At 31.5% G+C, this 15675-nt stretch overlaps 1 protein-coding gene across 11 annotated transcripts in view; it reads right to left on the bottom strand.

The window, feature by feature from the left end:
- LOC122527386 (syntaxin-binding protein 5) overlaps positions 1 to 15675 on the bottom strand; it is a 59605-nt gene that overhangs the window by 20335 nt on the left and 23595 nt on the right. For 4 of the 11 annotated variants that reach the window (XM_043651526.1, XM_043651525.1, XM_043651530.1 and 1 more), the window contains exons 5-12: positions 13479 to 13542; positions 10558 to 10762; positions 9187 to 9262; positions 8943 to 9097; positions 8211 to 8502; positions 7879 to 8122; positions 7223 to 7476; positions 6564 to 6753 (exon numbers count right to left, since the gene is read on the bottom strand). In XM_043651526.1, the coding sequence (XP_043507461.1) occupies positions 6564 to 6753; positions 7223 to 7476; positions 7879 to 8122; positions 8211 to 8502; positions 8943 to 9097; positions 9187 to 9262; positions 10558 to 10762; positions 13479 to 13542 (1480 nt within the window). Of the gene's footprint in view, positions 1 to 391; positions 677 to 4329; positions 4360 to 6563; positions 6754 to 7222; positions 7477 to 7878; positions 8123 to 8210; positions 8503 to 8942; positions 9098 to 9186; positions 9263 to 10557; positions 10763 to 13478; positions 13543 to 15675 lie in introns of all 11 variants that reach the window. The other 7 variants (XM_043651524.1, XM_043651528.1, XM_043651529.1 and 4 more) reach the window with 3 other exon arrangements.

Raw genomic sequence — 15675 nt, 5'->3', positions numbered from 1 at the left:
TACTTTGTGCCTGTTAGTTTCCCATCAAGAAAGAAAGGTCCAATTAAAAATTTATCAATTATTCCTGCCCATACGTTTAAAACTAAACTGGTGTTGATGTCTTGAATGCACAACAACATGTGGGTTTTCTTCATCCCAATTATGATTATTATGAAAATTGAATATATACCATCCCTGGTAAAACTAGCTTACTATAGTTTGCTCTGTTTATAAAGTTCATTATATCTCATAAACGAAGACAGATAGGACGTATATTTATATGACTTTTTTTCATTATTTTTAGGCGTACAATCAGCTCCCGAAGTTGGTCCCACAAGTTACAAAACACCTTGTACATATACATATGTATTTGTTTTCTATCAAAAATATATATCAAAAAGCATACAAGTACCCCATTCTGAGACGTCACCAAAGCCGGCGTGAAAGTACTTTTTATTTTCAGATCAACCTTGCTGAGCTGCCTCTTCAGACTGAATCCCTTCCAACCGTGATTCTTGGCACAGTCTTCTTCGTTCACCGCCGTGCCGCCGGTGGGTCTATTCGTTTCATTTACCGATTCCTCCGTCGTCGTTCCTTTCTCGTTATTGCTTCCGGCTTGAAATTCACCGCGCGGCTGAGAATGTTGAGCACTGTCGGCTAATAACCCTTCAGACTCCACGGTAGTGTCTCCACGTGTCTGACGAATTTGAACATGTTGGATTTTGACACAATGAATCAACGTGTACTGAATGAAACATCAAGATTGTTTAATCGTCTAATTCTAGAAGCAAATCATCTCGTATGTTTTATATATATATATATATATATATGCGTATGATACACATGGCATTATCGTGAGACGCCTGTCGGTATTGTCCCTCGTGGAATTCGTAAGACACGATATAAAGGTAACAGCCTTATGTATCTTATATGAACGTGTTACACGCTATAATTGAGTATAACAATGCTATACCTACGTATACTTTTTACTCGTCACGAATGATACTTTCATGAAAAGCGATGTGTACTGAAGCTTTCTTTTTTCTTTTTTCTTTTTTTTTTTTTATAGTCACCAAACGAAGAGATATCGCAAACGCATGGTCACTTGTCACTTCCCAAATGAGCGCAAAATGATTGTCGGAAAATGATAAGAACGAAGAGTGCAGACACGGGAAGGTATAAATCACTCGATGCTTCGTAGAAATCGCATTAAAATTACACGCGGATGAATACCTAAGATGCTCATAGAAACAATACGTCGGCGAAATGTGTGCTCGCCGCGTTACAAGATGCAAGAACGTGTGCATCGTTTCGTGCTTTTTCAAAAATACAAGTAAAATCCGGGATAATCCTTGATTACAAACGATCCTGATATTAATTAGCAGTTATCGTTTAAATAACAGTTTAGTTTCATTAACAGATTCATTGATAATAACTAGAATTTACAACGAGACTTTAATGCTAGTGACTCTTATACAATTTGTAACAAGAATTTTGATTGTATGATATATAATCGTTGCTCGATTAACAGCTTCGTTGATAGTAACAAGACAAGAACTTTTAGAAAGAGAGAGTTCCAAACGAAGAATACGAATTACGTCTTAAACTTGACTTTTTGAACAAGCACGTGTCATCGTGTAACTTATGTACATATATCATAGAGGGTGTCTACAATTTTTCCGATACTAACACAATTGCTTATTAAATACCCATTGTATGGTATTCAAAGTAGCTGACACTGACAGATGGAAATCACAGTCGACAATAGAACTGTTTTGAGACAAATGATACTGAAAGAGAAATGTCTTCAAAGATGTTTCGGCTAATCAGTTTAAAATTTACATTACGAGACAGGGGGGGGCACAGAAAATAATAAATTTGCCCGCGTGTCGGAGATTTTAAACATCTGACACTTGGAATATTGTTACCAAAGCTGCTGTAGCATAATATCTCTGAAAGTACGAAGGATACACACTCCACGTGTATTCCGTATTTTCTTCGAACGTGAACTATGTCACTTGCTTTGACACGATTGTCACTGTATTGTTTTCTAGATAATTTACACTGAACGAGACTGTGGATTCTTATCTCTTTCACAGTGTTTGAAATGTCAGCTAGTAACAGCTTTGATGCACTTTAACTCTCTGCATTTTGTATGCATCACTGCTTCAGAGAGATGAGAAAAAAATATCAAAGAAGTATCTTTTGTGTATTTTGAATTGGATAAACAAATTTCCCCCACCCGATAAGCATCTACCATGTATATATACATATATACGCACTATTTTAGCAAAACTATTACCGTGAAAATATAATTAATTCTTCAAGTCTATTACCAATTCATTGCTAGCAATAATACTATACTGTTCACTTTTCTTTTCAACCTAAAATACGTCTAGCATACTTAACATAGACGGCTGCAGCATATTGTAAGTAGAATCATTACAAGCGAATTGAAACATTCCAAAGAATTCTCGATCGTCCTTCCGTGACAATTAAAATAGTATAATTCCTCGCGAGGAATTCCAATGGAACGCTTCAATTAGTTATTTTACTGATTATATATACGTACACGTGTGTATATTTGAAATCACCTGCTATAATCGTCACTATTTGACTAATGCTGTCATTTACGGAGACGATATACGTACGTAACTGAAACATTTCGTAACTTCTTGTTATAAATATATACATTTTTATATCTGACATTATAACATTACACCTTGCTGCTTTTCGTTTCGTTCGATCATAAAGTGAAATATTAATCAAAGAACTACTCTATTAACGTATGATGTATAATAATGTACCTTACCATTTCTTCCGAACTTTCAACACAATCAATTCGTAAAGCTACGATGTTTTAATCATGATTTAAATTAGTGCTAATACCGTATATTTTGTAAGAAAACAACAGGAACTAAATTTAGTAATTTTTGTACTTTGTACCATTACAATCTGCAATTACAAGGTAAATATAGTACAGAGGTTCACTACGTTTGCAACGATGCTCGATTTTGTAGAAAAAAAAAAAAAAAAAACGAAACGTATACTGTTATGTAGACAATGCTGCTAGTCGAGTGTCTTTAGCGATAATTCTGAGCATAAAGCTTAACGCAACACATCAACGTCGTATCATAAATATAGCATTTTTATGCGTACAATAGTATTATTTATTAAAAAAGGAAAACGCTATGGAAAACTATGTAAATGTGAAAGAACTATAATAAACGTGAATATAAAAGGAATTCGAGTGTTCAAATATTTTTCAAAGAACATTTTCAACTCCTTCTTTATTAATCATGTTGTAATGATATAAAGTAATTCCTTCAAATCCAATGGGGCAATTTTCCTCTTTACAACCAAGATTTCAACCAAGCGGAATCAATAAATATGGCAAGTTTCATGTAACATGAGTAACACTCGAATAAGATTTGCCACGCATTTTCCAATTAAAGAGTAATTTACCTCTTCATCAGTAATCGCTTCTTGTCGACATGTCTTGCAACGCAAAAACAAAAGACATACGTGAACAAGCACGCTATAAGACATAAGAGAAAAACTTGTTAGCTGTGTGCAAGTAGTATGTATGTATTTGCAGATATGAGGTAAATGCTTGAAAAATTGAAACTGCTTGAAGGTTTCGATTGTTTAAAAAAAAAAAAAGAAAAAAAAGAAACTAGTCTAACGGTTGGTTTTGTTCTGTTTAATTCTGTTTAGAGAAAAAGGGCTTTCGTATATATATATATGTAGTTCGACAACGAAATATAGAGGCTGGTTAAAGTTAATTCATCCATGCACTTTTTCAACTCGATTCGGAAACGATATTATAACATATAATATATAATATATAGTAATATGTAGTAATATAATATATAATATGTAGTAATAAATGCATGTTTCGTTTAACCACATTTTGTATATCTTGTAGTATCATTGTAACTTTAGTTTGATTGCTATATACGTATGCATGTACATGCAGCACAGACTCCATCATCAAACGTTTATGTGAAAAGACCGATCGCACATGTAAATTTTACTGGGTTCATTTAAGCGGTACACAATCATGATAAGAGTCATTGTCTAGTTGATTTAAGCTACATTTCTCGTCGTGTTGCTTGTTTGTTTCTTTCTCGTTTCTCTACGTATTCAACATCGAATTGAAACTTCTAAATACGACTGAAAGCTAATGGTGAAAACTGAAACATTATCTACTACAGTTATATTCACTACCTACTTCTGTCGAGTTCGTTTATTTTCGCAAGAAAATAATATTCGCATATCATTAAAAACGAAAAAAAACAAAAAGGTCTCTAGCTGTCTCTTTAAACGAAAAAGTAATATTGTTCTTACTTGTTTCAACGTAGGTAGACACATAGTTAGCTAAACATTAAATGCATAATAAGCATGAATATGATGAAGATACATCTTGCTCTGTTTGTTATTAGAAAGAAACTAGGCAATATAGGATCCAATTTTGTTTTTGAAAATACAGTAAAAACAGCGTTGCAACAGCTCCTGAAGACGAGCTGAAGATTCTCGTCGATACTCTCGTACGCGTGACATGAAATTATACTTTCGATAAAATTGATTTACATAAATCTGTTTTACAACTAATTTCAATTTCTCGGCAGATGGAAAATGACAAGTTTGACCACTAGTTGCCGATAACATTCTCGTTTGTTACTTAAAACTGAATGACTCGTGTCTAGATACAACTTTCTCTGCTAAACTCTGTTTATTTCTAAGATTCCAAGCAGAAAATACACTGCACATCAAATACACAAAGGCAATCTCGTCGCTTGGAAATTCCAATCGTAATTTCAGAACGTTTAATTCTATTGAACAAAGGTGAAAGTTTTCGGACTTTCCTTACATAATACATAACACGTGTATGATTTAATGTAAATGTCTACTACTAGTGAATATTTTGAATATTTCAAAGTCATCTCTATTTCTTTGTAAATGCTATATATCTTTTCATATATGTCATCTTATTCTGCATAATCGATTAGTTTGAAAAATATTTTAACTTCAATTTTGTGAGACTTATCATTTTCAAGACAAAGAAGACAACTGAAATTGAGGTTGAAATATCTCTCAGACTAACCATGATTACAGATATTTTAAAAAATAATTTTTTAAAAGATAATTTTAAAATCATGAAAACGTGATCATCTCCCGAGAGTTCATTTAATCAGGCAGAATTTAATTTTTATAAAACAAAATTTTCTTTCTGTCTCTCCATTGTCTCAGAGCTATAACTTGTTCCAATTACGTAGTACAATCTGTATAGGGATTATTAAAAACTCAAGTCGAGAATAACCAACTAATTAATTCTTCAAAGTTTCCAACCCCTGCTCTGAATAATCTATAATAAAAAATAATGTTCCTTCTGCTTTCAAAACCTTGTTTTTAAATAAAAAGTTTCAGAGTTTCAAACGAAAGTTGAATTACGTAATCTTCTGCCTTTGAAGGTATTTAAGATCACAATGTTCAATGCTCATGCAAAAATCGCGAAAAGGAGTAAAAAAGATTTCCATAATAATATGCATGAAGCGAATTTTCTTCATAGAGAAACATAGAGAAATAGAAAATTTTCAAAATTGCCTACACGTTGCTAAACTTTCTGCTTGGAATTTGTAAAAAAATAATATAGTGGTTATATATACTTACTTAACTATTAGAGTCTCTATCTAAACGATGGATTAATTAAAAGCATCTTATGAATTAAAATAACGCATGACAATAATTATGAGTACAAGAAAATAAAACGAACGACAAAAGTTTCAGTTCCTTAATTGCTTTGATTTTAGTTTTATAGGAATTGTATGTATTTTATTAGTTATTTTATAGTTTTAAACATCACCGAATGTTATAATTATTTGCCTTTTTTAAGTAATTATTTCGATATCGTCTACGTTATTTTTATTCGACTGAATAGTTCTTCAGTTTATCGTTGGGTGTTCGGTTTGTTAGTTATCATTTTTATTGAAACCTGTTTCATTCACTATTTTCATCATGTAAAACATATAAAACGTTGTAAATGAGGCGTGAAATAAAATGATAATTTTGGTTAATTGTTAAAATATATTAGCTCTTCCAACAAGTTTTTAGCAGTAAATTATTTACTAGTCAACCAATCTCCTGGAAAAATTAGTCACCTGTGACATTTTCTTTTTCCTGTCCTGTTTTAAAATAATGTTAACTAGAGAGCTATTCTCGAAAAACACTGTATTATACGACTGATCTACGACTATTTAATCAATTCTACTCTTAATAATCGTATCGAAGCTGAAGTGTCACGATGTTATTGAGAACTTAAGGTCATTTTGTATTTACAAAAGAAATAAAAAATTTATAATTACAAATTTGGTAATAACTTGGACATTCAAATTATGTAATTCTCTTTACAATCATGCAATAATGGAGATTATTAATTTTATAGTGTCTAGAAAAAAAGCGAAATGCATATATTTAAATATCAAATTTTTCAAGATGTTTCGTCGGACAGGGTCGAGGGAAACGAGGAGGGTAACGGTTAAAATATTTAAGACAACTTTAACTAAGAAAGAAATACATTTTACCTGGTCTGTGCTAGGACTTCTCGCTTTGTCCTCGTTCTCTCGTTTCAATTCGTCCTGACGTTTTGGACTGCGTAGCACTCGTTGACACGGATCTGTATTACCACCAATATCCCCGGTATTCAACACAATCAAGGAAATCTTCTGAACAATGTCTATTATCACTATACCAGACTCGTTCCCATAAGCCATTCTAAAAAAAAGAAGTAAATAATTTTTGTTTAAAAACGATTCCAAGGAAGGTGAATTTTATTAAAATTTCACGTTACTAACAACTCTGCAGAATTTCAGAATTTGATGATAATAGTAAATATGTATCTACACCATTAATTATCATAAAGTTACAATTACAACTTTCAATCTTTGAAGTATCAAAATAGCTCGACTGGAAGAAAAATACTTGATTTATGCTATACAATTATTATATTTATATATGTATACACCGACAAACATAAAGTTTCTGGGTTAAGATCACAAAATAACAGACGAAGTCTAGAAAATAAATCATCACAGTCAATTTGATTGCAGTCGACTATGTCAATTGAAAAAGAGATTTTAACTAAAAATATTATGTGGACTTTTCGCTTATCTCGTTTCATTTAATCAAATAATACAGAAGCATACATTAAAACTGATATTTTGCAAGTACTTTAAATACTTACAAACCATAAGAAGAATTCAAACTGAGAGCAGTTATATTTTCAGTTTGTTCTCCACTATTGGTAATCGTTAAGCAAACCAAGGTTGCCTGAAAGCCTGCGGCCCTCTTCTGCAAACCAGTCTTAACTTTAAGTGATTGATTCGATTCATTGTTTTTCGACTCGCTACTTCCCGAAGTGTTACCAGCTGGGGAATCATGGTCGGATGAACTTTCCACTTCCTTGGCTGGATCAGCTGTGAGCGATATCTCCAAAGTCTACAGTGAAAGCCAATAAATTGTTACTATTTAATTGATAGACTAACATTACGGAAATAAAATACATAATGTTTAACATCTGAAACAAAGCTAAATGCAACATTGCGCGATATTTTTGCATTTTCTAATTTCTTTTTTTTTTATTTTAGTATAAATTTCGATATTTAGGAAAAGGTGAATTAACTTCATTAAAGTAGAGTAGAATTTAATTAATTTAAAATCCAAACTAAAGATTAACGTTTACGTCTGTACGAGGCAATTACCTTCTCAATGTTCTAGCGATTAACTAATACAGCGTTCCAAGTTATAATGTTATTTTTAAGTTATAATGTAATGATAAAGTTCAACAACCGCGGCTATCATTAAGAGCTACAAGCGTTATATTATAAATAAATTACTCACCACCACTTCGGACATACTCTCAACTTTTTTGAATTTAAATAAAACAACGTGTCGCCCGCTTCCCGCGATCGCTAATTTCCGACTTTCGGGACAAAGGAAGATGAGCTGTATCGCTAAAGGATCTTCTTCCGAGTCTATGCTACGCGTTCTACCTTTCTCGAAAAGTTTCGCCGTCTTCAATTTATAGAGGACTTGCAACGTGCCCGCCGATGCGTCCCAGAACTTTATGCTACCATCGGCGTGTCTGAAAATCATGTTCGATCGTCACTTGAATCGCAAAAACGAAAAGCTAATTAGTTAAATCTTCTTGCTGAAATTAAAAGGATATCTACCCAGTTAAAATAATCTCATTGTAACCGCTTGAACTTGAGCTCCATTCCCCGCCGGATATCGGCCAATCCTTTTCACTGAATCCGGTCTTCTTTTGAGACTTCGATCCGACTGAATAAAAAGCTGGTACTAAATCCGAAGGACAGTCTGCAAAATATGCGCAGCACGTCACAGGCGACTCGTGTATGTCCATTGGATATGGATTTTCGAAACACGGAAATCCAGGTGTTGACAAATCTATCACAACCAAGTCGTTCTGTAGTAGAACCACGACAGCGTATGGATCCTGGTAATCTGTAGAAACGTTAGTGAGGTCAGAATTAAATACACACAGGTGCAATGATAATTAATTCTTTAAATAGTTACATCGAATGTGTGAACTACTAGAAAAATTGAAACGAGAAAACTGTGAAGCGAATTCTATTATTAATGCACGTACAATTTGATAATTTTATTATCTACTATAAATACTAAATATTGAAAATAAAATCATGACCAAAATCAATTCACAGTAGAAATTAACGGATATAATTTACTGTAATTAGAGTGCGGATTTTTATGCATTTATGACAAATTTGAAGATGCAAAAACATATAGAATTTGGATAGCATTCAAAAATATTTTTGTCTGTGCGTGAATTTAGTTTTTTAAATTGTTGCCGTAAAATTCCACAGCCCGTAATTAATACGTAGGATTAACTTAAAAAAAAAAATTTGACAATTTTATTAATGTACCGCTGGTCCATGGATTTTCGCATAGTGTTATAAAGTCTATCACATTATGTTCCATTTCTAGTACAGTGGTGGTTTTCCCATGTATCACCGTTATACTTGGAGTTCGTCCAGTTGTGTCGTATGCTAAACCACCGGAAAATATAACGTACACCTCCCTAAATTAATCAGAATGATATAATGTAATTTAAATCTCGCTCGATGAGTCCACCTTAAAAAGTAAATTGAACGCGTGAAAATATCTCACCCTGATCTTGAGAGTTTCCACTCAACCTTTTGTATCGGTTTACACGGTTCTGGCTCGCCGTCTTTAGTAGTTTTCGCTGTAAATTTTATGCACATTTAAAGCGCATACATGTATTTAATGACACCAGAGTCCTAAACATTTTAACAATTTCAATCTTAGATAAACTGAATCATGCGTGGTGTTAGCAATTTTAAGATTTAATTTCAGTTTAAGCTTGAGCTTCTTTGATCAAAAAATATGTTTAGAACAACAGTAATTATTTAACCATTTCATCAAATTATGCTACGAGGTCGCGTATGACGTTCTGGTATCCACAAAGGGATGATACCAGCCTCGGATGTCACAGTGAAGACATTAACAAAGCAATCATTGAATCCATCATTGTCGAGAATTACCAGATCTGCATTTCTTGCAATCAGTTTATTTGACTGATTTTTATATATATATATGATACTTCTCTCCAATATTCATAGTTATTGCAATAATCTAACAACTGCAATTTTTCTCACGTGTTGAGTGAAATGCAATTCCATTGCTTTGAAACTGTGTACGCTACTGATTGTGAGATATCATGTCAGTATGCATTATGATACCCAGATCGCTTTACGGGAGACCTTGCCTCGAGGCAAGCCTCGAGGTAAATCTCAACATGTAGGAATTGTAGACATAGACGTCAGAGGATACAAGTAAATATGTGCATCTATATAGAAGGAAACAGTTAGGCGAATGTGTACTTTTAATTGTATGCATCTTGAAAATTATATTCTTCTATAAACGAATTAGTCTTTACAATTAAGTACACTTATGTAACATCAGTTTGTTAATAATTAATTCCTCAAAGTCCACTTTCTTAACATCCACTAATATTGTATTTTCAAAACACAGCTAATTTTATATATATAATTTTTTGCATATATACGTATACGCATAGAAATAAAGAAGAAATAAAAATTCTTAGCACTTCAGACAAATTTGTAAGAGTTCACAGAATAATAAAATTCAGAAAGATGTTTCCTTTTAAAATTCGATGAGCTCTTTAATTCAATAGTGATTATATAATTAAATAACAAACTTCTTCAGGTTTAATGCTAGAAGCTTTCTCTAAAATAATTTTATCTAAAACTAGTGATCAAAATGACTGACAATTGATTTTTTTCCTTTTGTAAAATATAAAAATTAAAGCTCTTCAGTGCATCAGAAATGTTTTTCCTATTCTTGTCTATCCTCCTATTGTACTTTGTACTCTATAAATTTTCTATTTTAACTGTCGTAGTCGGTAGTTCTTAATATATGTGACAATGTATACAGTGTTAATATATATAAGATTTAGTGACAAAGATTTAATAAAGAAAAAGAAAGGGAATCTCTCACCGTGCGGGTGCGTTACGTTCGTTGGTTTCACTTGACGCACCGTCCATGTTGACAAAGAACCATCGGTATGACTACACATAAACTGTTTGCCTTCGTGATGCCAAGATATCGATCTCAAAGGTACATCGCTCTGGCATCTGTAATCTGCGTTTTTCGTTTTCAAATCCCAAAAAACTATTTGCCCGGACTCGTATCCTATCAGCATCTGAAATTAAAGATTAAAGGCGTGATAAACGAGCATCTTGGACAATGGGGATACTTATATCGTAAGTGGCTATTCTAAGAAAACTGTTATGTCATCTTTTTTTTTTTCCTTTTTCTTATAATAAAATTTTCGTAATACACTGATATATAATTTATAATACAAATTACGTACACACAACAAGAACAAATATGAAAAATGTAGTGCAGAAATGGATCACAAAATTTGATATTAAACTTTTTAAATGCAACGACCAACGATTTTCATCGAGAACAGTGTGTTGAAATTGTAATGTAATTATGAAAATTGTAACATGAGAATAATTAATGGATACCCAATCCTGGTAAAATGTTGATGCTGCTCCTGCATTCTTTATTAAATATGCTTCGTGACCATTTACAAAAATTAAATGTCCAAAGTAGAATATACAAGAATTTATTAATCAACATTGAATAATTCTTATTGCCTGAGAATGCTAGAAAGACATCCCTGTTTTTATAATATTGATGAAAAAAAGGATACCCATTCTGCTATGTTTTCAACATGTAATTATGAATTTAATTTGCACATAAAGAGATGCATGCGCGATTCTGTAATATCTTGAAATAATATTTGAAATAATACATTAGACTAAAAATATACGTATAGCCGGAATACTGGTAATTATATAAAGAGAAAGTAACTTGAAAATGTTATATTTTTATATTGAGTTATAACTTCATAAAGAACAATAATAAATTATATATATATACATATATTATATATATATAAAATTATATATATATACATATATTTATCAGAATGAGTCTTAAGTTATATAGGCAGTATAATATTTTTAGGAAGATTCTATAATTATCCTATTTTTCAATTATCAAATCGACAACAACATTTCAAATATTGCCAGACTAGAACTAGCTGACACATTTCCTACTTGTGCAAACAATGTTGTACAATTTCAATCGTATAGTTAAAAAAAAAAAAAAAAAAAAACGCTTATAAAAGCATCTTTTCTCAAATCATTCTTTCTAATTTTAATATTATACTATATTACATATCTTTAAACGATATTATAATACTAGTATATATCTAAACGATATATTTTAAGTTTCTTAAATCATCGTGTGACGAAATTAATATAATTATTTATAATATGTACAAGACGACAGAAAATATACAAAAACTTATAAATATACAGAAACTACATAAAACACTTCACAAGTCTTCACATGTCTACGTATATTTTCATCCTGCGTTCTGTACACGTATATTTTCAAATTAATATTATTGGATCGTAGGTGAGTTTAAATGAGATTAAATTACTTTATTTCAGAGCACTTGAGCTTAATTTATATTCCGCGTTATTCCATGTGACGAGGATCATTAATAGTATTTATCGTGTAAAATATTGAATATGAATTAATGTTAAGTGCCCTAAATTAAGTGACCTAATTCAACTCTAATTCAGACTATCGTGGATACCTATGATCCAAAGGACAGAGATTGCAAATTAAGGTGGTTCTTAATTGCAACTTACTTATTGTTAGTGATAATAAATCTTTGACAAGTTCTTTTTCCATTTAATCCATAAAATTTCCCTAATGATTGTTCCAAATCATCACAAAAACTGCGATATCTGTGATTTCCAACGTCAATTAAATAACAAAAACGCGGAACTTCAAATCACTTGGACTCTCTTGGAATACGGACAAAAGCATGATGCACTGATATTGAGATCAACGAGTCCATTGCGAGTTTCGATTTCTATCTTGTTCTGTCTCTTCATAGATTGGAACAATCTTACAGAATGAGATAAAAAAGAAATGAGAGCCAGCCCAATGTATACGTATACTATATACACACATATTGATCCTGACATCAATAGAATCGTATTAATGATGAACTTGTGTAAAATGTATAAAAAGATGAGTGATTATGATTGCGAGATAAATCTTTGTCAAGCCCTTGATATATTCTGTGACTAATGCAACACCACTATGCTTTATTGGAACGATACAAAAGTAACGGGACTTGAGAAGACAAAAAAAAAAACGTTAAAAAACAAAAAAACATCTTAAGTGTAAGATAAAGATTTTTAAAATTGAATATTGCAATAACTATGTATCATTAACAATTCACATGTGTGTATATATATATGATTATACAAAGTAAGTGTGAAGAAATAAAAAAAATTAATTCAGTTATACAGAGAGAAACTGAACATGAAAAATTTCGATCATCCACGACATGTATGAATTTTTCTCTCTGTTGCGAGATTAAAATTACAAAGGAAAATTGAACGTGATACGTGTGGCAAAAAAATACCAAATATTATTACTATTTTAAATTAGATAAATGCAGAATAATGATCCCGTTACTTTTGCATCTGCACGACACATGTACGTATTAGTAACAAATTAAATGATATGATATTCTATCAGAAAGAAATAACTTCGTTAAATCATTTTGTACGACAGTTATAGCATGCACGCATGCACACACACAACATGCAAGCACACACTTCTTGAGTTCTTGTTACAGTCAACACCTTAAAGAAGAATTTTATAAAAAATGTTTGAAATGAATCTTGAGAATTATTATCCTAACATCATGATTTCATTTCATAAGTTTTCGACAATAATATTGAAAAAATGTAAGGTAATGACGTCATGGTAAGGATGGAGAATAATGCAAAATAAAACGTACTCAAAAACACGCGTACCTTGCTCAAATCTAAAGGATTATCACTCAAGTGTACTACAGCACCAGGGTGGGTCTTTCTAGATCTGGAAAATATATATACATATATTATATACGTGTGCATGTGTAGTTGTGTGTATGCGTTTGTTATGTATATTTATTTGTACCGTATTTTCGTATACGTAATCTATATGCAGCCTACACATATATCTCTGTATTAGTCCCATGTACTTTAAACATACGTTATATCGAAACGCTCAAATATCGGATTTGTTGTTAACTCGGCTTTTTTTTTTTATGCACGATTGCTATACGTTTGACAAAAACTTGACTTCGTTATATTTCTGAATTTCACGCAAATCCTCCTTTACATCGCTAATAAGGCATCGATATCTGTGCAAATCAGTACGATTATATCATGTATAATCTACGAATGTAATAAGAAAGAAAGAGAAACGTAAGGAACTTAAACGAGAAATTAAAAACAGATGCACAAAATACGATGAAAGCTGTGCTGGTGTGTAATGCGTAACATATACATAAAATGTCACCTTTATCAAATCCTGAAACAACATTTTGGAAAATAAAACAGATGAGTTAGAGTATATCTATACCTATAGCAGTGTCACATACATCGAAAAATTTATAATATCTAGTCAATTTCAATGTAAAATCGTGAACAGGAAGAATGAATAAAACATAAGAGCAGTAACGTTGTAAATATAGACAATAGATCTAAGGAAATTTCAATTTTCGGGAATCGTAGATTAGATTTTACATTTGCAACTATGTTGTCATTTGCATATCACACTGTCAAATTATATATTTCCGTAAATTCGTAAACTGCAAATCTTGTCCATTCAAATGATCATTTTATTCCTGCTGCATGAAGAAATTATTCTACGAATATCAATGCATTTCGTGTGTGTATACATCAGAAAATGTTATTTCCTCTCTCATTACTGCAATTTTCAATCAACCAATCTACAACTAAAAATTCTACGTGGAGACTTAAAGCTTACGTTTGTTATTAAATAAGTATAATATTTACGCTAAATTTATACCCTGTAAGCATGTATTGACATAAATATTATATCAAGTGACACAATTAAAATATCACGAAATCATCATTGTCAATTTTTGTACAACCAGATTGAAGATTTTTGTGCAATTACGAGAGATTTAAGGATGCAGAAATATACAGCATACATACAATACGCAAAAAAAAATATATAAAATATCGAAAATCGAAATACATATCTGTTACAACATTTAATAGCAGAAACAAATCTCTGTTTAGGTTTCAGTTTTTAAAAATATGAAATTGCATAAAAATCGCACGTCCGTCTGAAGTCGTTTTTATTTTTATCTCACTAAGAAACAAAATGATTCTCTTCGGTGTCTCTTTACACTAGAAGAGTACGTCAACACTTTCTTTTTCTTCAATTTTACAAAATCAAACGATTCTCTTGGATTGTCTTCGCAACCCAATTAAATGAATCGTGAATTTAAAAATTTATTTGTAGAATCTCCTTAGAAATTGACACATAATTTTTTATCATCGTTTCGTTGTATTTTAAATGACTTGTATATTATCAAAATATAAAAATAACTCAATGTATACCAATCAAGTGTATACTATGAATATACTGCGATTGATTGTGTTTAATGTGTTTAATGAATTACCATGTATTTAGTATAACACTCTTGTTGCATTAACGTTTCTCGAGAGACGATCAAGATGTATTGTTCCCAAAGCGTCAAAATATATCTCTGTTCAAACAATGTTACGAGTCATGTATGTTTGATAGGATTCATGTTTGGACTTATTAGCGGGTAATCAAAGATTAATGTTGTTTGTCTTTAACAAACGAGGGATATTTTGCACGGGAAGTGCAATATATTGCAGCAGGATTGGAAAAACTGTACTCAAATCCTGTCTTGTTTATAATTTGAGATTTGTATTAAACATGCTAATACATACACGATCCAACCTTCTCTTGGTATTATATATTATACATCAACGAAACATTTTCACTGAAAGTGCAACGAAACGATAACACAAAATCGTATATTAACTTTTAAAGAGTCTTTGTAAAAAGAAGGCTTGAACTTTCAAGTTCATAGTAAATTAAATCGCAGAAAAATTTCTTGAATCCTGCAAAACTGTCTGATTTGGTAAAATTCTCGAAAAAGGGAACATTTTACTTTTCTGCTTC

This window comes from Frieseomelitta varia, unplaced genomic scaffold (assembly GCF_011392965.1).
Source record: "Frieseomelitta varia isolate USP_RPSP 00005682 unplaced genomic scaffold, Fvar_1.2 scaffold_216, whole genome shotgun sequence".
NCBI classification, from domain to species: Eukaryota; Metazoa; Arthropoda; class Insecta; order Hymenoptera; family Apidae; genus Frieseomelitta; species Frieseomelitta varia.
Note: the sequence above shows the minus strand (reverse complement) of the source record. Positions and strands in the feature narration are given on the sequence as shown.